Below are 25,793 nucleotides of genomic sequence, written 5' to 3'. Positions count from 1 at the left end.
TTTTAGCATTACATTTATATACGTAAATATCGTTGTTAAACTGTTCAAAAGAGTGAATATGTAATTGAAAATCGGTACTTACTTTGTAATTTTAAACTTAAACATCTTAAAAGAAATAGTATGATATGATAGCTTTTCTTTTAGTACACTAATGTTCTAATTCCTTTGTTTGTTAGTTACACAAAATATTAGGACTAGTACCCGCCAATTCTTTGAGGACAGTATGCGATTTAATATTTTCTCCTAGAGGGCGCGCGTTCAAGGAGTCAGTTATGTAGTTGAAGCGTGGGCCGCGAGGTATGAAAGTACAGGTTGAAGAAATCGACAGGTGGCAGTTTGGCCAGTTCTTTTGCGACCAGGAAACCTCTTCTCAAACGATGAAACTTATTCATAGTTACAATAAACAAATTTGTTATTCTTTGTGATACAGCCTTGGCAATTGAGCTTCGTAACTGATTGTTGTCATGGCAATAACAATGACAACAGGGACCATTGAGATAGTTTTAAAAGGAGGCCGGCCTTGGGGTTTTCATCTTCGGGGTGGAATTGAAAACGGAGAGATTCTGACAGTGTCTCAGGTACATTATTTATTTTTGCTCTACTTTATCCTTTTTGGGTTAAGTTGTATAAACGATCTTTTTTTCTTTGTTTTAACGCTTTACATTGAAAAAAATATTGTTATCCCCATTTTTAAATACGAGATAAACTAGTAACAAACGTACAACTTTGTTATGTTAGAACATTGTTAATGAAAGATGCCTTTGTTTTCCAATCATATATGCTTGTATCATAAATGCTATTCTGAAGAAAACTGTGGAGTGAGTGAATTACTATTCCAACAGTTGTACTAACATATCCCCAGAAGTGGTACCTCAAAGAAGTAACGAAAAAATTTCAAGATGTTCAGTAATGAATGGAATATATTTATATATTTTTAAACGTATTCTAAACTGATCACTAATACTACTTACGTTGTTTTTATTCATAATTTCTACATAAAAATAAAATTAATCTGTGCTGGGAACTGATATCCATTACTTCCGAGGAATAAGGTCGCCTTAATAGCTGCTGCTATTGCTTGTTTTATAAGTAATTTGCATCCACTTGGTGCTACTGTTCATGTTTAATTACATCTATGCATTTTGCGTACTGTTTGTTTGTTATAAATACCAACATTTATAACTTTAGCAATGACAGAAAAAAAAACATCACCTAGCGAGGAAAGTAACATTACAATATACAGGTACATAATTATGGACAATGTTGTTGTTGTTGTTGTTTGTTATTACGCACAAAGCTACACAAAGGGCTCTCTGTGCTCTGCCCACCACGGGTATCAAAATCCGGTTTCTAGTGGTATAAGTCCGCAGACATGCCACAGTGGGGAAATTATGGACAATCCTGTGGTTTTAGCACCATGCGTCTAGTCTCTCGGTGGCACAGCGGTACATTTAAGGACTTATAACGCTGAAATACGGTGTTCGATTCCTTGCGGTGGACACGACAGATAGCCTAATGTGGCTTTGCTCTAAAACAAACAAACGTACATATATAAAACTAATAAAAATGTATTGTTCAATTTACTCCAAGTGGTAGCGTTTGGTTTGATCTCATGACCTCAATTTACAAACCAGAGATAGTTAAACTAAACCACGAGGCAAAATTAAGTTATTCTATTGAATCACTCAAAATTAACTGTCAAAACAACAGTCGTATGGACAAGGTTGCATGTATTATCATAAATGGGGCCGAACGTGTCTCAGTGGTTAGCATGAAAGGGTTCATGATTTGGGCCCGTTACCGTTGATACTCTAAAAGTGACGATTAAATCCCAGTATTCGGTCAGATAAAAATAGCTCAAGAGTTGGTGACGGGTGTTTTTTGTTATGTGTCTTCCTCTAGTTTATCAGTTCAAAATTAGGGACCACTATGCGCAGTTAGTCCTTCTTTTGCTTTGCCCGAAACTTCTAAAACAAACAAACGATCAGTTTATCATAAATATGACCACTTATTACCGGTGTGGATCTACAATGTGCATGAAAGAAGCTTCAAGACTTTATGCGGAGTTCAGCGACAATTATAGCTCTTTTGAAAGTTTATTCCTCAATAAAACCTTTCATTTCCAAACTCCTCACATAACATCAAGCATTCATCAATATTTTGAACAGATTTATCAAAACAAAATCATAACACTTTTAAAAGCTTGTGTCATTTGCTGGTCTATCATTTCCACACACTAAAATATTTAAAATTTCTTGTTTATGGAGGTTCATACTCAAATTGTTTGTCTGTCCTGGTGACACATCGAGAGCTAAGAAAATCTGCCAAATCCTGTACACCATTTGTTCTTTAGAAACGATTCATACGAAAATGTGTAGCGTCAAAGTATCATGCCTTACTTTGTGCAGAATTTCGTAGAAGTTTTAAACTACTACAGCTCCCCCATTGGCTCAACGGTCAGGCAGAAGACTTATAACGTTAAAAATATCCGGGTTTCGATAATCGTGGTGGGCACAGCACAGATAGCCTATTGTGTAGCTTTGTGCTTAATTACAAATAAACTAGTATAATTACAACGCTTGGAAATGCTTTCGATATGTACGTTTTATGGTGTAACAACGCTAGCAAGAAAATTAGATAAAGCGATGTACTGAGTGGTTCGTTAATTCAGAGAAGCGTGTGTCTGTTATAATATTCACTATATTGTGTAACAGCTCCACTAAATAAACGGTGTCTTCCCTCTATCAAATATTTTAATAAATAATGATAGTTCAGTCAAGATAACTGTTTTTAATTTTGTCTCAGGTTTCTTTTTATCTACACTTGGATATTTCAATTGCAATTCTAGTAATCCTTCTCTTTTTTGCAAATGAAACTGAACAAATGTAGCCAGAAACTGCACAATTACGATGTGTATAAGCTTAAAGAAATGCATAAAAAAAAACACCAATTAATTCGGCTTATAAAACAGTTTTGAAATCGGCTCAGTTATTGCCGTCACTTCATTGTTATACAATGTTAAACAGCTTTTTTAGACGAGTGCCTCTCACCGTTGCACTGAGTTTAACAATGTATTGAAAATATGGATTTGTGAAAAATCCAGAAAATGTAAATATGAGATACTCTACTGTCGTGTCAAATTATATTACATTTGAAGACCTCAACCAAGGTACATAAGTACTGATGCTGTTCACGCTTACTGAACATTCTGCCTAACAGAAATGGCCATATCGACAATCCAACAAGTCCAGCACGAAGATTAATGTTGGTTCTCATCGAAGCCTAGTTCATAACATAGCTAATCAGTAAATTTAAGTATGGATTATAATGTTAAGGTAATTGGTTCCGCGGAATATAATTTTAAACCTTTTACTTTAATGAACATAAATAGTCACAGATATATACATATGTATATATATGAACATAAAACACATCTATACAAGTGTTTATTGTGTCGTCAAGTTATTTGAAATATATACATATATATACACACATACATATATGTATACTAGTACCTACATTCTTGTCGGGAATATTGTTATAGAACAATAAAATTACACACTGTATACTATTTCGTTCTATATGATCATTGTTATGTAAAATCACATCTTCACACTCACGAAATTCGAATTGGGTTGTTTCTCCCTAAACTGCTAATTTCTTCGCAAGCTCGAAGCAAAGTGACCTAGTTCATGTTTTTTTTGGAGGAACGAAGCTACATTCCTGTGTAGCTGTAGCAAATAAGGCGTCCGGATGGGTGTTTGTGTTCGCGAGCAAGGCCTAACTATTACCTGGAGCTTTACGGCTACCACCTGCTAACCTACTGCTGATGTTACTAACAACTCCCCTGGTAAACGTGGAAGTAACTGTGGAAGTTTAAAATGCCTGTTTTCCTAGTACGACCTTGACGACGACCTTGCAACTTTCTTACTTGAGGAAAATTCCAAAGTCAAACCACTTTGCCATAACTGAACGGTTTGCCTTGTCTGTGTTTGTCTGGCTCCCACCTTCTCTTATGCTTGTGTAGGTAGGTATACTTGCTTCAAAACATTTTACTTTTTCTCAGTGCAAACTTTATTGTTGTTCTTTATACGTTTAAGAAAATACAAACTTAAATCCACTTGTTATATATATATATATATATATTTGTAATGAATGTGTTTTTCTTTCCTATATCCAGAAACATCAATGTCATTTTAATTTATTTTTCTCTTATCTTAATTTCTATTTTTACTGCTGTTGCATGATTGGACGTGGAGGGAATTATGAATACTTAACTAATAATCCATAGTTAACCGCTCTATTTTAAATACCTTTCGTTTAGTAAAAGAAAGCTTTATAACATTTTTAAAAGTTTAATTTATTCAGTATATACGTAGTGTCTCAATAGTTTAAATACAAGTGGTTTATTTTCTATGTGAAACGATAGCAGCTTCTGCTAGCATATTTTCTATTCTTATAGTGACTATTCACACTAAGAAGAACTGGCTTTGTCTCATGAACATTCCGTTTATAAAATGTTTATAAAGCGTGTTACAATTGTTCATGTTTAAATAATATTTTATTAAATATGTCAGTAGCACAAACCATTTCTTGAACTTTTTCCAAACTATAAAATTATGATATTAAAATAAACAGATTAAGTTACATATAATTTATGAGGTGTTAATAACAGGATTCAACAAATTTTTATATATAAGCCGAAAGAAAAACATCCAGGTAAAATATATGACATTTTTATTTCAAAATATTTTAAGAAACAAAACTATCATGGGTATGAAATGGATCATTGAAAATGAAATTATATATGTACCATTGAATTATATAATTCCAATTTAACGTATGCAACATTAATATATGTCTTACTGTGTGTTTTGATGATAATTAAATTTAATTTCTTCAGTTTTATATCTTGAATTGAATTAACGTAAAATGTTCACAGAAATGGGTTTTAAAATTTAAGCAACTTTTTTTTTTAAATGAAAAGGATCAAATGTAAAGTATGTTCATGATCTCAGACTGTTGTAATTTGATACTAAAATAAATGTATATTGATTGTTTTCCTGTATACATTGTGTATTATTGACTCTTTCTGAGTTTAGAGGTCTATCATCTATTGTTTTATTTTGGTTTTGAAGAACGAACTTCAAAATGTAGGTCGCATTTGTTTTCTATCTTTGGTAGGTGACCTCTGACGGTAAAGCTGCTAAGGAGGGAAAATTAAAAATTGGCGACCGTGTGTTGAAGATCAACGACGTTCAGTGTTTATCCTTGGCAGAGGCGTTAGACCTCATCGATAATGCTTTCAGAACTCTTAGCATTCTAATCTGGAGGTATGTCATGTTTTACAGAAACCAAGGAGTTTTTAATCATGTTGTGACTTTCTTGACTACATTTCTACAACGAATTGTTTTAATATTTCGCCATTTTCACTTATAGGTATCATATAAAAATTGCTCCCCAGTGGCACAGCGGTATGTCTGCGGACTTACAACGCTAGAATCCGGGTTTCGATACCCGTGATGGGCAGAGCACAGGTGGCCCATTGTGTAGCTTTGTGCTTAATTAGAAAACAAACAAACATACAAAAATTAAAGAATCACAATCAACGGAGATTCCTTGCCAATCGTGAATTTTTGTTGTCCACTATCTAAAAATAAGTTAAACACTGGTCAACAGTAAGAATCAAATACTTAAATTAAATACAAAATTATAACCCCTATATTTGAGATAATCTCACTTTTTTTATCTCAAAAAATCACAGCTATCATTTGCTAAAGTTTAAGTGTACTTTAGAGAAACCATTTGAACATATGCCCCAAATTATTTTGTTTATCGTTGTGGTTAACATGTTTTTCTTCTGTACGTAGAGTACAGGTAAATAATGCAGCTCTAATACAAAAAAAAAAGAAAAGAAAAAATACGAGGATGTCTTCTTAAAAAACGAAAAAAAAAGAAAAAACTCTTACAACCATAGTTGTAAAAATTCTTGGATATATCAATGTATAATTTAGTATACAATGGTATTTAAGAAACACGTTGAGCAGTTTAGTTTGAAAATTAGTATAAACTCCAACGATATTTCTTCTGATATAACTGAATATTAACATTCAGGCTGTGTCGAGTGTGTATAAGTCTTATCATTTTACTATTCAATTAATTAAACATTAAATGCACTTATTTTTTGTGTTAATATACAGTACACTACAGGGAAAGAGCAACTACAATATTATAAATGTTAATCTAAAGCAGATTCAAGTGGTTAATTATGCCTTCTTAACATATTTTTATGTAAAAACAAAATTATTTGCTTTCCAAAAACTGGAGGATTTTTGTTTTAGCATCTTATCTTATCACTAACATTGAGAACTATAAATGTCAATGTGATTTACAATTTGCCTTTTATTTAACTCCACTGCTTTCTGGGAGGGGGGGGGGGACAGAGAAATTGTGGCGAGAAATTTTTCGCTTCATGCCTTAAGTCATTGATTTCCAGAAGCACATGAGATGGTCGTTATTGAGTTCAGGTGGAACGACTAGACAGATGGTCTATTTGATAAAACCGTGTGAAACTTGTGTATTTTTGTCACTGAAATGGATAGGATTCTTTTATTCCCCTTTCCACATGGACTGAAAATCAAAAGTGAGAATTTTAAGGGTGGCAGTTTGTTATTTATCTGCCGCTTGTTGCGATAGGTTTTTGTAACAGCACTTTTTCAAAAATTAAATTCCTTCACCGTACACTCACAAATTGGTTCTAAGAAGCAATAAACGAAAGAACAAAGAACTCGTGCTTTCTTTTACTTTATGTCACACACATACAGATGGTGCAACACATTTTCAAATCTGGAGAATTCTTGGTCAGAATGTTCATTTGAAAAGTTCTGGCTGCGTTATCAGAGTAACGAAAATACTGAGAATTCGTATTTATGGTTTTAAAATTATTTTACAAAATGCATTTTTTTTCACATGAAACTTTGACAATTAGTGTTTAAATAAGGATATTTTGCTTGTACAAGTTGTACTTACAGTGTTACCTTCGGCTGCTATAACACTACAACAAAATATTAATACTGTTACAATTATAGTGTTTTAAGATCATCACATGGAAAATCCCAAACCAAAGTTACATATTTTTCAATCTACATGCCATTTTGATGCTTCATCCCGAATAAGTTTTCATCAGGGAGAGAAACCTAATTTATCCAACCAGTTAAGAATTGTATCTCAAGTGAACATAAAATATTTTCAAATTATGATGTTCATAAACTTTTTGATGCACAATTGACAATAATATGAAAACATAATTAGAGGTTGCTGATACATAGCACGTGAAGTTGATGAAGCTGCAAAACATCATACAAGCAGTATATGTAAAGTTACAGAGGTTGGGTACGTTATGCTAAAACGATTTTGGAGCCTCACCACGTCGTTACAGTCCATGTTACCACGACTGTGCATCTTGACAAGGAATAGATTTGCAGAGTAATTCCCATTACAAAATACTCCGTCGTAAGGCTATCATGTCCAAAGCACGCACTTCCATCGAGATATATTTCTATAAGCCATCTAATGAGGACCCCATTTCAACAATTGTATCACCCAGAAATCCATAGGTGACTTGATCTATCTTCATATGGAATAGCACGAATACTCGTTTAATTTACCAGCTACTTGATATATGTGACTGTTTAACGGATATGACGTACAAGCAGCTTGTATACATGTGCCTCGTGTCGATTTATTACACGGAGATCCTTCTCGGCCATGTTGCGTACCATTGCCTAAGTCACATGGACGTCTTTATCCACTGACCTTTGTATTAATAGATTTTCATCTGTTAGAAGATAGCACTCTTTGCTAACCAGAGCTGGAGTATAACTTGTCCAGGTCTCTTCCTCAGTGGGCCTGGTACCACAAGTTGATCCATATTCCTTTGTTCTCCAATGCTTTTGGGTAAAAGAAAAAGATATCCCGTCTTGAAAAATCTAAATCCTTGATCTGAACACATTTTTATAATCTGATTGTATGACTGTTGGGCGTCGGAAACTTTCTCGAAAACTTTCCATCTTCGGTAGCATCACACCACCTACAAAACACCAAACAATGCCAAAACCGAGACTTTATATTGGCCGTGGTTGTCACTTGAGTTGCTTACTTGCATATTCAAAACTGTTTTATTATAATGTACTCAATGTATTTGTAGGTTAGATACCTGATCAGTTTATCTAAAACATTCAGTTTTATAGAGTCCCGTCAATCACATAAACAATTCCAGTAAATATTCGTATTTAGAGCCATACTAGTTATATTAAGTAGCCTAAGGATATTTAATTTAAGGTATGTAAAGTTTGCACCTTCTAGTTAAAGCAATGATTTGTAGTAGAAAAAAAAATAATTCTCTATATTCCGCACAATTACAAAAATGCACAGAAATTAATGAAAATTTACTAAAATAATTTTCAGATATATACATTCTCCAATTTTTCGTTGTGGTATGTTAATCAAGTATAGGTTATTTTATTCAATCTATTCATCTTGTCGATTTGCTTTGCAGCCTGCTAATAGCTAATTTTGTTTGAATTTCATACTTAAATGAGCCAATACTGCAATTAATCCCACTAATTACTGTTGGGTTTTGCCATGTATTTTAGATGGAAATTTATAGATTTCACCTAAAGTTTGGGTGAAATATAACAGGTATCAAATTACTCAGTATGACGTAATATGTCTGGATTCTATCTGTAGTTGATGGAATGGAAGCAATCGTTAATTTGAAGGTTAAAGTATCGCTATGAAGGAGATGTGGTTTGTTAATTTGTAGAAGTTCATGGTAATTGATATTGCATATTCATTCTTATGCAAATTTTTGACAAATCTGTAATTTAGTGAAATATTATGATAATGTCTTTTTTGTATATCCAATATCCTCTTAGTGGACACGTAATATAGTAACGTATTAAGCTTCACTAGATGAAATCGAAGAGATTCCAGTATTTAGCGAGCCATACATTAGTATCAGTACCATTCAATCCTTTTGTAAACACTAGTAAAACTTTTGTAACAATAAAACACTCTTATTTTCAAATTCACCTAAGCAGGTGCCAGAAATAAGCTTCTATTTTTATACTATTTATACTAAATGTTACTGGTATATAATTCCTTCAGTAATTTGAACTTCAATGATTTTTGTCGATACCACTGCTGCTGATCTTCAAAATATTTCGAAAAGTTAAGGTCTCATCACAGCTATACATACGTTGGTTGGTAAATTTGCTAATGGTCAGGAAAAATGATCTAGTAACGATCTCCTAAAGATTAGTAAGACAACGGAAGATAGGTCCCTTAATAACTACATTTCCATAGTATTTTTTTTTTTTTACTCTTCATGCTGTTATTTTAACTTTCTGCCAAATGTGAATGAAGTATATTTAGGCATTATTATGATTACAAGTCATTTACAGAAACGTTAGTTTGATTACTAGTTAAATCTGCCTGTTTGTTATATATTCATTGTATCCTAATATCTGAAGAGACACCAGGTTTTTTAGTTTCGATATAAATTATCATTACTTTAACTCATAAATTAAATGTCACCCTATACAGAACATTGTTATAAGTTTGATGGAGTAATCGAGAGGACTATTTTCAGTTGTGACATCTAGACCTTACATCATAGGTCAATGTGACAATGATAAATGTCTCTCTACATGTGATTCTCATGTCGAATAGAAAACGTGATTGTTTATTCCTGCAACTCATACATTATGGGTTGATATGTTGATCAAGTGGTCAGAGTTAAATAAAGAAAATAATTTTATGACGTATGGGAACTGTAAATTCTATCAGCCATAATATAATTTAGTACAATATGGAACAAAGTAAAATAAAAAATGCTTTCTGACAAATGACTGTGATAAATTATTACAGGGTGACGGCTACTGAATGGCAGAATGGTCAACTTTTCTAAACTTGATAAACTTTAACATATATAAGTCACTTGTCAGCTGTTATACATTTATCTAAGTTATATCTTGAGGATAGGGGGCAATAGAATCGTCCAGGTAAGCTGTTGAATACTGCACAGTAGAAGATTTGTCGAGTTCATGAAATATATACTGTAGACTTTCAACCAGCACAGAAAGTCATAAAATGTTTTTTTTTCTTTGTAGTTCAAGACTGTATAGATTTAAGCTGTGCTAAGGAACGCGCCATGAATAACAATTAATGTTCTTGGCGCAAATGTCTCTCATTTGTTACTAGATTTGCTTGTATGCATAGAGATCATACGATTAGCTGAGAGCTTCACAAAATATGAAATGTGTGTTTATGGTCGCTGTTTGTTGGATTTCATTAGAAACATAAGCAGTTGAATATAAGCTTATAAAACCTTAGATATCTGTACTGGTAAAAGTATGGACAATTTCTCAAGCTTTAAGTCACAGAGAAGCCACTTTAGGGAGCTGGTAGAACATTTATTTAAAAGATTATTAATCAATTCTTTTTTTTTTTTACTTCTTCATGTTCATAAATAACTTAAATATTTGTAATAACTTATAAACATTTTCTACTAGTGGAATTGAATTAATGATAAGTTAGTTCACTATTTGTAAAAAAAATATATTAAATTAAGGAGATAAATAATGATGTGTTCGTGTCTTGCTGACGTCATTTACTTATTGAGAAAATATAAAATATAATGAGCTTTAAAGAACTGGTGTAATAATTAATAATTATACCTATGGTATGACAAGCTTGTTTGCTGGATATACTAGATAGACATACTAGAACAGCGATTTAAAGGTGAGTTGAAATGTAAAAAATCTAGTTTATTTCCAAAACTACAGGTGTCATTTATAAAATGATATTATTTACAATTATAACTAGTATATTAAGTACATCTTTAAGCTCATATCACTTTTTAAAATGACACATTAAGACAATAATTAATGCGTTAATATGTGCTTGAACTCTCTACAAATATATTCACTTGCCAAGGTTGTAATAAATATTGGAATGTCTAGACGAGTAACATACATAAGATATCATGCCTTTCTTTTCAGACTGCTATAATGAGATAGAACTGAGTCATTATTATAAGTGACAAAAAATTCCTAATACGCGTTTAAGAAACAATGATTTTATTTGATTCATAGAGAAAAACCGTAAATGTATAATCGTTTGTACATTGTTAAGTACAAATTTAAATTAAATATCAACTAGCTGCAACCTGGAATTAAATTGACGTAACTTAATAAAGAACCAACAGTGAATGAGCAACATTGATCATGTAAACCGTTAATACTTCAAAAATTCTACTGTCTACCTCAACATGCAATAAGACAACAGTATAGTTTTGAGTATTACACGGAATATTTTGTTACTTTTATTTTACTTAAACAAAGCATTTTGCTTCTTCTGCTTCTTTCTATCATAGCCTCTTCATGTTTTGAAGTATTCAGTTACAGCATATTTTACTTTATAAGAGTGGAAATATTAACACTTCCATCAACTGAATAACTACATATGCAATGTTTCTCTTTCTATCATAGCCTCTTCGTGTTTTGAAGTATTCAGTTACAGCATATTTTACTTTGTAAGAGTGGAAATATTAACACTTTCATCAACTGAATAACTCCATATGCAATGTTTCTCTTTCTATCATAGCCTCTTCATGTTTTGAAGTATTCAGTTACAGCATATTTTACTTTATAAGAGTGGAAATATTAACTGAATAACTCCATATGCAATGTTTCTGGAAAAAGTGCGAGAAGACTTTTCTTTATGTGATAAATCCATTCCATAAAGGTTCTTAACACATGTTTTACTTAAAAAGGACACGCCTATGTTTATGCAAAGACACACGCTGAGAGGGTCCTGGTTGATTATTAATTTTAAAAAATGAAAACTGAATGACCTGAAATCGAGTTCAAGGTCGAAGCTTTACGAACGTAGGAGAGGGGAGGATTATTTGACGATAGCATGTTTGTATAACAATATCTTTAATGGTGGTTTTATGGGTATTCCTTGAAGGGTCTATGGTCCGGGAAAAAAAAGAGAGAGAGAACATAAATTATGTGTTACTAAAGAATATCATTAGCATAACCTGACGTGGTCATGTACAAAATGTATCTACGTTATTATGATTTGCATTATGGGTTAGCATAGAACACATATTTCCATATTTTATCTATGTAGGTTTTGTTTTGTATAAATTATACTAGATCATCGAAAATATTTTTTTTTTCAGATTTTAGAATACACAACATTTGTAAGAAAATCTAACTTTTTAAAGTCTAAGACTTATGACTTTTATAAGTGGCAAAACATAACAAATGTACCGAATACAGGTGTTTCTTAACGCAGTTCTCCTGTTACTTTTTATGGTTAAAACACCCGGAATCACCAAGCCATCCATAAATTTCTATCTGGTGTCTTCTGTTGTGCTAAAAATAATTATTCCTAACGTAGCTTGGACAGTACTTCTATAGACAAAAGAATTTGGTTCACCAAATCATCCCTAAATGTGTGTTCAATGTCTTTAAAGGATAACCTAACTTGTGCTTTACAGCAACGTGTCATACTAAATTGAACCACCTAAAAAAAATTAAGAAAAAAAAGCAATTCTATTTCATCCATGAAAGTCATCTCCAGTCTCACCCTGCAAATAATCTCGTTGTTTCTCTTCATAATTCCATTTACACACACACGTCTGACTGATTGACTGATAAAATTGTCTGCGAAAGACCATTGAAATGTGCTTTCGAGCAAAAGTTGTTAGCATTTTAGGTAGGTTATAATAATTCAAGTGAGTGTCAGTTAATACAAGACACTGACATAGCATCAATATTTAAGGTGTATGCATAAGGCGGTAATAAAATAAACAATATACAGAGCAGTATCCACGGGGGTTAATTAGGTTATTGGACAGTAATGATAAGTTGCATATATGCATGGCATGGCTTAATCGTCAGTTTAAGGAACCAATGAACTAATGACCTTGACATCATGCATAATTAGAGACAGCGTTACAACGCAAGGGGAAAAACCTACAAGTACATCGACATGATCTGGAATGAGCAGCAGTATACGTTTGGAGAAAGCGAGCATAACATCTCGGTCGCATCTTAACTAAGTACCTGATGGCTACTTCTTCTTTCAAACTATAATCACAAATGACATAATAATAGCATAATAATGTACACAATATACATTTAAAAAAGCAGCAAATGTGATCATGTTCAAACGATGTATATATTATGAAAGTATATAATTTACTCTATATCAATGTATTAAATCATATGTTCTTGTTGCCAATGCTACGTGTAAAACAAATGTGTGGTTCGTAAATGGTTAATTCATATTTTTGCTTTATTATATTCTTGATTCATTTTTGATGGTATCACGATTGCGATGGAACTCAAATTATATTTGTATACATAGTAGCTGATCTCTTATTTTTAAAAGCCAGTTCGAATGGCTGTGGTTTCGCCAGATAACATCAAAAAGATGTTCAGCTGAACACTGACGTAGTCTATACTAAAGGATATTAAGAAAGTTTTCCCTAGTTGCAGCACGTCTAGTAAGCTTTTTATGTTCGTGTCCTTGTGGCTCTCAACTAACTGGAAATTTCATACGGGAATAACGACATTGTTTATGAACAGGCAAATTAAAACTTGTATCTAGTAAGACCGAGTTTTATTTTAAAGATTACCACTGTGTCGTATTCCTCGTATAGGACTACCTCAGTGTCGTAGCTTGACTCAAAGATGGGAATATCTCATAAATTCACTGTTAAGATTAGCTGTTGTGGCACAAAAAATTATAACAGTCAGACCATGAAACTTTATTACAAATTTTGAAAATATGCAAACGCTTTTACTCAGTGAAATATTAAGATTCCTACTACAACTATTTGTTTCCTTGTTTCAGAGAAAAGCCACACTGGGTTATTTACTGTGTCCACCGCGGGGAATCGAACCCCAAATTTGAGCGTTGTAGGTCCATAGACTTAACGCTGTCCCACCGAGGGACTCAGTACTATATCAATTAAATAGTAAAAATGATTATATTGTTCTTGTGAGACAAATAAAAACATTATGCATTTTTATGGAACATGAGTACACTTATTCAAGATGCCCTACCATATGAACTACTTTAAGATCTACTGAACTTGAGTATACTTATTCAAGATGCCCTACCATATGAACTACTTTAAGACATACTGAACTTGAGTATACTTATTCAAGTTGCCCTACCATATGAACTACTTTAAGACATACTGAACTTGAGTATACTTATTCAAGATGCCCTACCACATGAACTACTTTAAGATATACTGAACTTGAGTATACTTATTCAAGATGCCCTACCATATGAACTACTTTAATATCTACTGAACTTGAGTATACTTATTCAAGATGCCCTACCATATGAACTACTTTAATATCTACTGAACTTGAGTATACTTATTCAAGATGCCCTACCACATGAACTACTTTAAGATATACTGAACTTGAGTATACTTATTCAAGATGCCCTACCATATGAACTACTTTAAGATATACTGAACTTGAGTATACTTATTCAAGATGCCCTACCATATGAACTACTTTAAGATATACTGAACTTGAGTATACTTATTCAAGATGCCCTACCATATGAACTACTTTAAGATCTACTGAACTTGAGTATACTTTGATAAGAAAAAATAAAAAATAACTGCTGACCAATAACAAAATAAGTAAACAAATTAATCAAAATTTTCAGTGCATAAAATTTAGCTTTGAGAATTGATTGTCATAACAGGTTAGAGATTTGATTTTTAAATAAGTAGATATAAAATATCATTTCAATTTCATCAAAAGGAATTGGAATTTTCGTCCTGCGTATCTACACGGCCAGGTTAAGAACCTCTAGGTTTCAAGTATACTTGTCTCTTATTTAGAACTACTGAACAGAAGGAGTGCAGCCAGCTAGTAGCACCCACTGCAACATCTTTTTTCTAGGTCTTTAAAATAAATATGTGGTTTAACTTCTAATTTTATAACGCCCTCATAGCTGAAAATATGGAGCATATTCCGCCACATCACGTCTCGAATCCTGGATCCTTTGATTCACAGTCGGACACACATACCACTATTCCACCCCTGGACTTTATCAAACAGAACAAACCAAAAAACAAAACCGTAAGCTTTGTTCAGATTTTTAGAATATAACCTGAAAGTTCCTATCAGGGGCTAAATGTATCATATAATTTCCTAAGTACATGCATTAAATAAGACTCATTATACATTTTCTTTATTTATATTTTTAAACTCACTTAATGAAAGAAACAAGATGGCGAACAAACAAATGCAGCCTAAATGATATTATAACTAAAAAAAAATGGTTAAAATAATTATATGAAAATAAAATGTGGTCAACATTATGGCGAAACGATCATAATAGGTTACATTTGGTTTAAAACAAAAACACTAAAAATAGTATTACATGTACATGTGTGTTTCCTGTTCTTTTTAATTGTTGTGGGGGTGATAACGACCCACGTACCTTCTCATATTGAAAGTACAACCCTTATAGAATGCGCGAGCAGTGCTTGCGGGAACACACCCTTTACAGTCATGAATTTCCATGGAGCATTGGGTGGAGAGAGGCCATTGTTACATAGCATATAAGTAACAGTAACCTTCCACTTTACTTTACTTGGCTAGCAACAAGGCTATGATAATATATAAAAACTATCTATACGGATTTTCGATCTAATTTGAATATACCGAACTTATTATCTTTTAACCGTTAACCTTTAAGAGGGGTAATGCTTTTGAACGTCCTGAAGTACGCACGAGAAGAAAAAAAATAAGATGAGATTTTCTGACGCGAACGATGTTTTCTTTTGTATACAGCGATTAAGCGAAGAAGTAGAAACTGATAAAGGATTCCAAATTACTCTAAAGCTGTACATTAGTAGATAAATCGATGATCTTAAACTAATCTGTTTATAACCTGAAGTGATTTATAGCATTTGCAGTTATATAGGTTTATGAAATATATATATATGTGTGTGTAAAAGATAACGTGTATTACATGCTGGTTAATGGATTTAAGTAAGTTACACGTAACGAATATTTTGTGCTCTTATTTCATTACGGTTTATTAATGCCAGGATTAATTTGTGCTTCAATTTCAGGCAGAAAATCCTGTTTGGTTTCTGATTTTTAGCTTTTATTTTGAACCATATATACTTTCTGTAAAGTGTAGATTGTAGTGAAACACTCCTAAGAATTAAAATTACAGGTTTACTGCGCTATGCCAAAACTCCATGACGACCTTACTCTCATTAAACTAGAGATTACAACGGAAGTGGGGAGCGAGGTATGAGAAGAACGGATTAAGCAAGCCTGTGAATAGTTACTCGGGCTTAATTGGCCGACTAGCAACTACATCCAAAGAGAATATTATCTCTGTGTTAGAACCACGTGACCATTATGTCCATGAAGTCTGATGAACATCTATTAAGTACGAAATTGGCAGCTTTCTTGTCGTCTCCTTTCCAAATTAGTTATGGTAAAACGTAGGCATTAGCCCACGTGGTTAGAGTACTGGGCACGAAGGGTTCTACTTGCAGAAGTAGAAAAAAAAACCCAATAACAACAACATTTGTTCTGTAGCAGTTAAACAAATAGAAAAATTTATTTTCGCACAAAATTGTTTAATTATGTGGTTTCTCAAATAAAGTTAAATACCAGAAATAAATATAAGAAACTATGCTTAGCGAAAACCACTGAATCGTGAAATAGAGACGTATATAAGAGATTACTTACATTGCGTAATAAATGAAATACACACAGAGACATAAATAAATAAATATATTTAAGAATATTAAAGAATTATATAAATTTCAACAACTAAAGAGGAAACTTCCATTTTAAAGTAACTTTCCAGACAACAGAGGCCAAAAAACAAATATTTCATGCATAAAACATAAACGAGTAAAACTTGGGTATAAGTTGATGTGGGAATCGTAGTAAGAGAATCATTTCTAGAGTAAAATCCCCACAGTGGTAAAGATAAGTCCTTTGCCTGATTTTGCCTTTAGTTGCAAGCCTCACATATAAGATAATAACTTAAAAACCACGAACAGCAGGTTTGGTAGCTCAATCTTCCAATGTTTTACATCTAAAAGTACCTTCCCCTCTTACAGTTACTTGTGGGAAGGTAGTGGTGTATAATGAGAGAAAAATAACGAAGAAAAACAAAATAAATCACACCTTTCAGCTCCAAAATAGTCAATGTTTAGGTCAATAATACAATATTTCATACCTCTATTCTAATCAATATTCTGTTAATGTGGTCACTCATTTGCATGAAATATCTTCGTATGCTATCTAACACGCATGTGCTACTTACCAAAGATAACCTTGATATGTGTGCTATTTAGTTGAAGATTGGATAATTGAGCATATAAATGTGTGTGTGTAGAGCGAGAGGGAGACATTGTAGGCTAGATCTTGTCACAGACAAGTAGACTGATTCTACATATGCGTATATTTATGTACATATATATAACTAACGATTTGTGTTGTGTTGAATGCTAGTTATAGATTAAGTCCAAGCACTTTGGTACGAAATCAACCAACTGTGAAAATAGATTAAAATCGTTTGTTCTTGCAAACAAGCACGCATGTACAGAAACATATGAAGTTAGATTCGGCTTGTGACGCTCAGAATATAGGCTACTACTACACATGATGGAAGGCTGAGTTCAGCATTTGTATGGTTTCAGTATAGGTGTACTAAGTTTTGACCAAAGTCTACTGGAGCATTTTAGTACAAGTCCATAAATGTTGCTGACGTACATACAAGTTATCATAAAATGGATTCAAGCTCTTTTCGAAAGTTTCCAGTTGCTTGTACAAGCCACAAGAGAAGAAGCGAAACGAGTAGTATTCCACTGAGTGCATACAAACTACTTAGACGAGCTTGTTATTTGTAGCAGACTACTACTGTGTGAAACCAGACGAGCAGGTTTGTTTTTAAGCTTTGGAGGGATTTATGTGGAAATAAATAGACATGGGTCTGGGAATTGTTCAAGTCTTCCTTGCAACTTTCTCAGCATTAGTCCAATTCATGTTAGTTTATAGTAAGTAGTAAGAAGAAACACACAGGAAGTTGAATGGAGGCATAAAACTTGTTACATAGAGCATACGAGGTTGAAGCTACTTGCTAGTCTGCTAATGGCCTGACTGATAACAAACTACTCTATCATATATCTAATGATGATGTGATATTATAGCTCAAGATGGAAAAGAAAACTAATAAGGACACGATATTTCGACGTGTTTCTAAGCTTTTAGGTTGGAAAAGGTGAGTGAAATAAGATAATCACGACTGAGTCTATGGTCTAGAAAATAATTGCCTATATTTTACTGTATGAAATATTAACAGTTTACGTTTCATATAAACTCTGGCAGAAATCTATAGAGGCTATTTTTTCTCGATATACATCTACTTATGGATTTTTATGTTGTTTTCAATCAACAAAAGAGCTGATTTGACGTTTGTTATATTAGATTTATGTTTTTATCCTTTTGAAGTTTTATTCATTGGTATCAGATACAAAGACAGACACTTGCTTGTAATTATAGACAAGAAGTGGTAATATTATATATTTAATGTTGGAAAGATTTGTATTACTGAGTTATGGATTGCTTTTAGTTGTTTTGCTTACCATCGGTTAAAGAAGACACTAGTACTTACTATGTACAGGTCCAGTGAACCAGAAAATTGTCCATTTTATTAACTTTACACATCTTACAGAAGCTCTAATTGTGCCTAATTTAATAGAAGCACACAATTTGGCTTTGCTTAGTATAATATTATAGTTGTATTACAATCGCGATGACATTTATGCTTCATCACTTTACTTAAAAAGTCTTTTGATAGAAAAATCTATCATTTTTTGCATGCTGATTAACTGTGATAATTTTCCCGAGAAGTTTTAAAAAACTTTTTATGCTGAACGTATTTCTAGACAAATTTCAGAGAGATTCACCAAACCATCAGGAGAACATAGGAAACAGCTTAAATTGTTGACTTGTATTGTAATTTTTACCAAGCAATTTCAAGCGTAATATATATATATATATAGCCTACAAAAATGTAAGCATATAACAAAGGGCATATACAGTATTGCTTTGAATAGTCGATGTGAAGTGTAAAATATAGAGGAATGAGTGTTTTGTATTAGAACGGTTTTGAATGGTCAAATCAACAAGTCACGTAGTAAGTACAACTGATATAAAGCTGCGGTGGAACAAAATGTATTAAAACTGCATTTTTACATTATTTAGAGTTACGTGGGTAGTGTGATGCTATCGAAAACCAATCGCTTTGAGGAAGGGTATGTATCAACCCTTTCCGACGCAAATATCTATACACTCAGATCATAATTATGGCTTCAGATCAGGGATTTAGAGATTCTATGATGGAGATATCCTTTGTATTTAACGGCACTGGAAAACAAAACAATATGAATCAACTTGGGGACCCAGACTCATTCAGTAGAGATGTGTAACAAGTCGAACCATGTAATCAAAGTGCGGCGTCTTGTAACAGATGAACACAAAAGTAAGTGGCAAAAGTCGTCCACGTGTCCCAGGTAACAGTGCTGTATATAATCAAAAAGGATCTCTCTATGGAAACGAAGCCAACAGTTTATGTGTTCATCAAGATTGGGCTTCTAGTCATACCTCCCGTTTGTCGCATACCTCAAGCAGATAGATAATGAAACAGGTATTCATATTATTCCATACAAAGATATACCGGTTAAGTTCTGTGGTATCGGACTGTTGATATGGGCGCTGGGAAACCGTCGTCGTACACTAGATGGATTATGGAAAGCAACATGGAAGTAGTAATAAGAATCACAACAAAGCCTTTTGCAATGAAAAGCTATGCTGTAGGGCTATTGTCAAGATGCACGGTCATCAGATAGAGTATAAATGAACGTGGAGACATGTAACTTAACGGCGTGGTGAGGCTCCAGAATCATTTTGATATAGCCTACCCAACCATCTATGCGATTATTTTGTGAAATATTTTGAATTTTATATTCAAAATCAAGTCAATGGAGAAAGTAAATTAGTATATGCTTTTTAAGTACACTAAATATAATGATTTGCTGCTGATGTTGATCAAGTGACAGTTAAAATAAAGCACTTCTTCGAAAGGAAATACTCATGTTTAGCAGGTGAATGCATTACACGTTTTTTACTTAAAATGCATGCTATTTTTTAATTCATAAATTGCAATGGAGTTCTTTTTGGCAAGCATTACCTATAAATTTCATTTTGCTTCATGAAAGAACTGCAGCGCAAAACTATTGGCTATTATAACCATTATATATATATACTTTTAAGAAGTTGTAACCTTGTCCTTAATAATAAAAAACTATACTCAGTTCTTATAATATGAACTTTTTCTTCAGATCAGGTAATGGAAATTATCGTACCTGAAGCCACGTGATTGTAATATATATATATATATATATACACATATTTGATATAATACCCATAGATCGATTGAGTTATTTTTAATAATTTTCCAGTTTTCTTCTTAAAGGGATTTGCATTTATTCATCTTCTGATAAACATAAGGGTTTTTTTCCCAAGAAGTAAAGTTACTAACTTCTGCTTAGAATTAACGTTTCTTTTCCTCGGACTGTTTTTACTTAAATATTCTTTTTTTTTTCTTCTCTAACATGAATGTTTCCTTTCCAGTGAATGTTTTTGCCTAATTACCCTTTACCTGACAGAAACATTATATAATTAGTGCTTTTGTTTAATTGTTCTCTGTTCTCTATGTTCCTTTCTAACTTAGTGGATTACTCGTGCTTAAATGTCCACTGGTTAACATAGACGTTTCGAATATTTTATGCCAATTAAGTATGTGTGTGTGTATATATATAAGGTCAAGCGTACAAAGTAAAATACACTGCTATACCAACAATGTGTTCCATACCAAAACAATTAATTTGTTTCAACTATTGTTTATATTTGGAATTGTTCAATATCTTCGGTGGGAATTTGCTCATTACGGTTTATATCCTTGATATTTATAATTTGTGTGCGTTGACAAAATCAAACGTATGGGATGTAGCAAAACTTTCTTCGATAAATGTACAACAAAGTACTGATTTTTCATTGTGCACTCATCATTCCTGGTCCATTTATATTTCTTCTGCAACTTTCTTTGGATGACATGAGTTAAGAATAACGTGGGTACTTAATTCAGTTGAAAGTAGTCTCCGGCGGAAAGTCATCACAACAGCCATTTTTATACGATTGCAAAAACCTTTGCCCACTCAAATAGTTACTTTTAGGCTAGAAATACAAGGATAAAAACTTTTAAATCGTTTTCGCTATTTGACGAAAATAATGAAGAATATAAGTAATATAATGTGTTAATTAACAAAAATAATTATTGGTGTGGTTTAAGGTGCTTAGTATGGCGAAGCAAGAAAGGTTATTAAGCCTAACAGCATTGAATTTATTTTAAGGCACAGAAATACCATTTCACTAAAACTTTCCACTGCAGTAGTTCTAGCTCAACTGAATAGATCTGGTATTGAGAGAGAAGTTTTCGAAACAGTGACTTGTGGATTACAAAGGATAGATTTGATACGTTATTTTGACACAGCTTTGATTTGAAATTCATGATAGTCTGTTAAGAGGAATGGGATAAAAAACTTTTGCAGTCAAATGCGAGTTCTGATAACTTTTGTTAAGTCTAACAAATTTCATTGATTTGCCAGATTAGACGTTTTACACTAGATCTTTGTGTTTCTTTTACTGTAAATAAATACTCCAGGTAGGTTTCCGATTACTATTGATACGATTTACTTGATGAGCTTTGGTACGAAACGAAAAACGTTCTCGCTTGTGACTTATGGTAGACGAAACTTGATTATTAAATGCTAATTTCAACATATTTGGTGGGAAATCCGTATTTAACTATTTAAAAAGATAAGTATTGTTTACTGATATAGTCACTGTACTCCAGCGGTCCCCAACCATATTCCATACTGGGCTACTTCAGATGATGAACGTAAAGCCAAGGATCGATCCTGAGCTACATTCCTCAAATACAGTTTGTTTGTTTTCTACTTTTGCAAAAACTGATCATAGTATGGGACCACTGCTGTAGACATTAAAGAATTATGAATGTTAAAAATGTTTTTAATTGGTAAAGTCATCAAAGAAAGCAACAATTCAACTTACACAGTTCACTGTATTAACTCGTTGTTTGTTGGTTTTATTGGTTTGGTTAGAATTTCGCGCAAAGCTACACGAAGGATATTTGCGCTATATGTCCCTAACTTAGCAGTGAAAGACTAGAGGGAAGGCAGCTAGTCATCACCACCCACCGCCAACTATTCGGCTAATCTTTTATCAACGAATAGTTGGATTGACCGTTACATTATAACGCCCCCACGGCTGAAAGGGCGAGCATGTTTGGTGAGACGGGGGATTCTAACCCGCGACCCTAAGATTGCGAGTCAAGTGCCCTAACCACCTGGCCACGCCGGACCGTTGATTTTATAATTTCGCACAAAGCTACACAAGAGCTGTCCGTCATTTTGAATTGATAGGCTAGAAGGAAGGCATTCAGTCATCCAACTATTGGACTACTAATGAATGATGGAATGGTTGGATGTGATCGGCACTGTTATAGTGCTCCAATGGTTTCAAAGTACGGGGTGTGTTTTTGCGACAGTGGGTCATGAAACTTGAAAATTTAGATTCACAGTTTATAGTCGGGCACGCTAACTACTAGGCAACGCAGCCCGGCATAGCCAGGTGGTTAGAGAGCTCGACTCGAAATTTGCGGGTCAAGGGTTCGAATCCCTGTCCCACCAAACATGATCGCCCTTTCAGCCGTGGGGGCGTTATATGTGACGGTCAATCCCACTATTCGTTGGTAAAAGAGTAGCCCAAGAATTGGCGGTGGGTGGTGATGACTAGGTGCTTTCCCTCTAGTCTTACACTGCTAAATTATGGACGGCTAGCGCAGATAGCCCTCGTGTAGCTTTGCTCGAAATTCGAAACAAACATTGAAACAAGGCAATGCACAGCCTAACTTATAAAAAAAAGTACTCAAGGGTTATGTATTATTATATTAGTTGTTACATTGAGCAATAATATTTCCAGAAGATTAATAACCTTTAGTGTTCTGCACACTAATATATAAATATAAATGTTGAGTTTTTGAAACTTGGACATTTTTTCCCCCAAGAAATAAATGATGGATGAAAAATTTCTTTTTTTTTAGGCATCGTTCTCAAATTCAATATGTGTAAATGATATAATTTTAAACCAAGAACTGGCATGATTTAGGATCATTCCCAGAACTGATTGGACAAAGCAAATGTGTATTTTCAGTTATTTTTCTTTTAGCTCTTGGCTGGTAATAATAGGTTATAACTTTGAGGAATTCGCCTTTCTACTTGTTTTACAGAATAATTAGTGGTGGTGAATGTGTTGTGCTACCAGTTCCTGCAACTACAATCTGATAAAGTAGTTATGCATGTATAATTTTACATTTTATATCAAATAGACTTTCAAATGAGTTTGTTCAACATATAAGAAGTAAGTTAAAAAAAAAGAAAAATACCTTAAGGCTTTTTATTTCAAGTCGAACGGATGGTTTGCAATGGTAATGGGTGATAATGAGCTTCGCTTGGCTAAAATATTCCTCCTCAAAATTTCTGTTTAGTATGCCCGTCTCTTATAAAATCTCACGTGCGCACCCCCCAAATTTCAAACACATCAATTATGGTACAGTTGTTAAGGAAATTAAAAGTTAACACGAGTTTTGACCATAGTTTATGATCTTCCAAAAGTCATTTATTCATGTGGGCTTAAAAATTTACAAATGTAGTTATGAAGTAAATCTCATAAACATTCCTGTTTCGTAATATATACAGTAAAATTTACGGATGACAATATTAAGAGATCGATTAGAATCGTAAAATAAAGAGATTTATGCTCTACGGCTTATAATTAGTTGTTGTCTGGTTGAAAATATATTCGATAAAATACACAGTTTGTATCCATTGCTGAATCCACAACAGATTACAAAATATACTGCAAGAATTTGCTTTTGCATTTGCTAGAAAAAAATAAATTTATTAGTTACGATATTAAATCTGCTTAAGAAAAAAAAAAAAAACTACGCGCACAGGAATGCGGCGATTTGATCTTGTAAAGCTGGTAGAAAGGTGCAGCTTCAAAATATATTGTATAAATATGCCCCTGCTCTGTCTATATACCTTGATGCATGGAGTTAGGTCACTGCTATAACGTAGTCTGCCGACAGCTGCCTATGTTCCTGGTACATGTAAAGCCAGTTAAGTAACTTCTTTTGTTGAAATATTCATGCACGCGGCATTGACCCTAACCGGGAATACTTTGGCAGATGCATGCATGAACCCTATAATTTCATTTGATTTCTATTTAAAAAGAATAAATACATACGTACTACAACCTATTGTGAATTCGTTAAAAAAAAATACTACCCAGAAGTAAAATCAGCAGCCAGATCACTCCCTGTTGAACCAGATCACTCCCTGTTCAGCCAGATCACTCTCTGTTCAACCAGATCACTCCCTGTTCAGCCAGATCACTCTCTGTTCAGCCAGATCACTCCCTGTTCAGCCAGATCACTCCCCGTTTAGCGAGATCACTCCCTGTTCAACCAGATCAATCTCTGTTCAACCAGATCACTCCCTGTTCAGCCAGATCACTCACTGTTCAACCAGATCACTCCCTGTTTAGCCAGATCACTCTCTGTTCAACCAGATCACTCCCTGTTCAACCAGTAAAGGAATGAGGTGCGCAGTTGCGTATTATTGCTAACCCTCCATTGCCCCATTCTACTTGATAACGCATTTGGTGTACAAGCATCTTAACTAATTCTAATTCAAGTACAGACATTTTAATCTCCGAATACCTCAATTATATCATAGTTTGAAAATAGGAATAAAATGCATGCAATTAAGAGAAGTAGTTTATTGGAATCGTAATATAACATAGTGAACTCATGCGATTATTATATGTAAAATAATTACTTATTACATTTAGCTTAATATACTATATAGTACAAAGTGAAATATTTCATTCAAATAAGGTCTGTGGGCTATTTAAATAAAATTCCGAAAACGTAAATCGAGCGAAAACTTAGCATACATTGTGTCAGTGCTTATGCACGTGTGCCTTTGTTGCAACTAATTAAAATTTAAAACACTTAGTGTACTCCTCTGGGGTAATAACATTTCCAGATTAATATTTGTGTGAAAGTATATAGTACACAAACATGGCACGTAGACACACAAAGAGCCAACGAGTTTTGATGCTGCAAGTCAAACTTATGACACACCCTGTATAATAAATACACTCTCGACTTTGTGACTGTTGGTTTCACTTTTAACTAGTGAAATAATTGTATAAATAATGTAACTTTGTTATATTTATTTTATTGAATTAGTTTATTAATACAACCAAATACATTCTTGCACTACACGACGCACCACCAGTTCTTATTGCATGTAAGCTCATGAAACATTATTAGCTAATTGCACATTTGTTTATAGAAAAAATAGTTTCTTTGCGTTGATTGGTTGGAATACATATGTGATTAGTCACGTGATAACTTAACAGAGTTCGACGACAATTATTTAGCAAGACCGTGTAACTGCGAAGAAATGTAATAAGTAATATCCGGTTTAATGCCTG

The 25,793-nt window shown here is 33.4% G+C and overlaps 1 protein-coding gene across 3 annotated transcripts in view; it reads left to right on the top strand.

Annotated features, from left to right (window-relative positions):
- The first annotated feature begins 381 nt into the window (after nt 1-381).
- The window catches only part of LOC106458385, a 185,849-nt gene continuing 160,437 nt past the window's right edge, over nt 382-25,793 (top strand). Inside the window, exons 1-2 of one of the 3 annotated variants that reach the window (XM_022384572.1) lie at nt 382-578; nt 5,185-5,333. In XM_022384572.1, coding sequence (XP_022240280.1) covers nt 465-578; nt 5,185-5,333 — 263 coding nt within the window. In that variant the 5' untranslated portion in view covers nt 382-464. Of the gene's footprint in view, nt 579-3,835; nt 4,028-5,184; nt 5,334-17,502; nt 18,367-25,793 lie in introns of those variants that run through there. The other 2 variants (XM_022384573.1, XM_013917895.2) reach the window with 2 other exon arrangements.

This window comes from Limulus polyphemus, unplaced genomic scaffold (assembly GCF_000517525.1).
Source record: "Limulus polyphemus unplaced genomic scaffold, Limulus_polyphemus-2.1.2 Scaffold454, whole genome shotgun sequence".
Taxonomy (NCBI): Eukaryota; Metazoa; Arthropoda; class Merostomata; order Xiphosura; family Limulidae; genus Limulus; species Limulus polyphemus.
The sequence above is the reverse complement of the archived record's forward strand: the minus strand, read 5'-3'. Positions and strand labels throughout refer to the sequence as shown.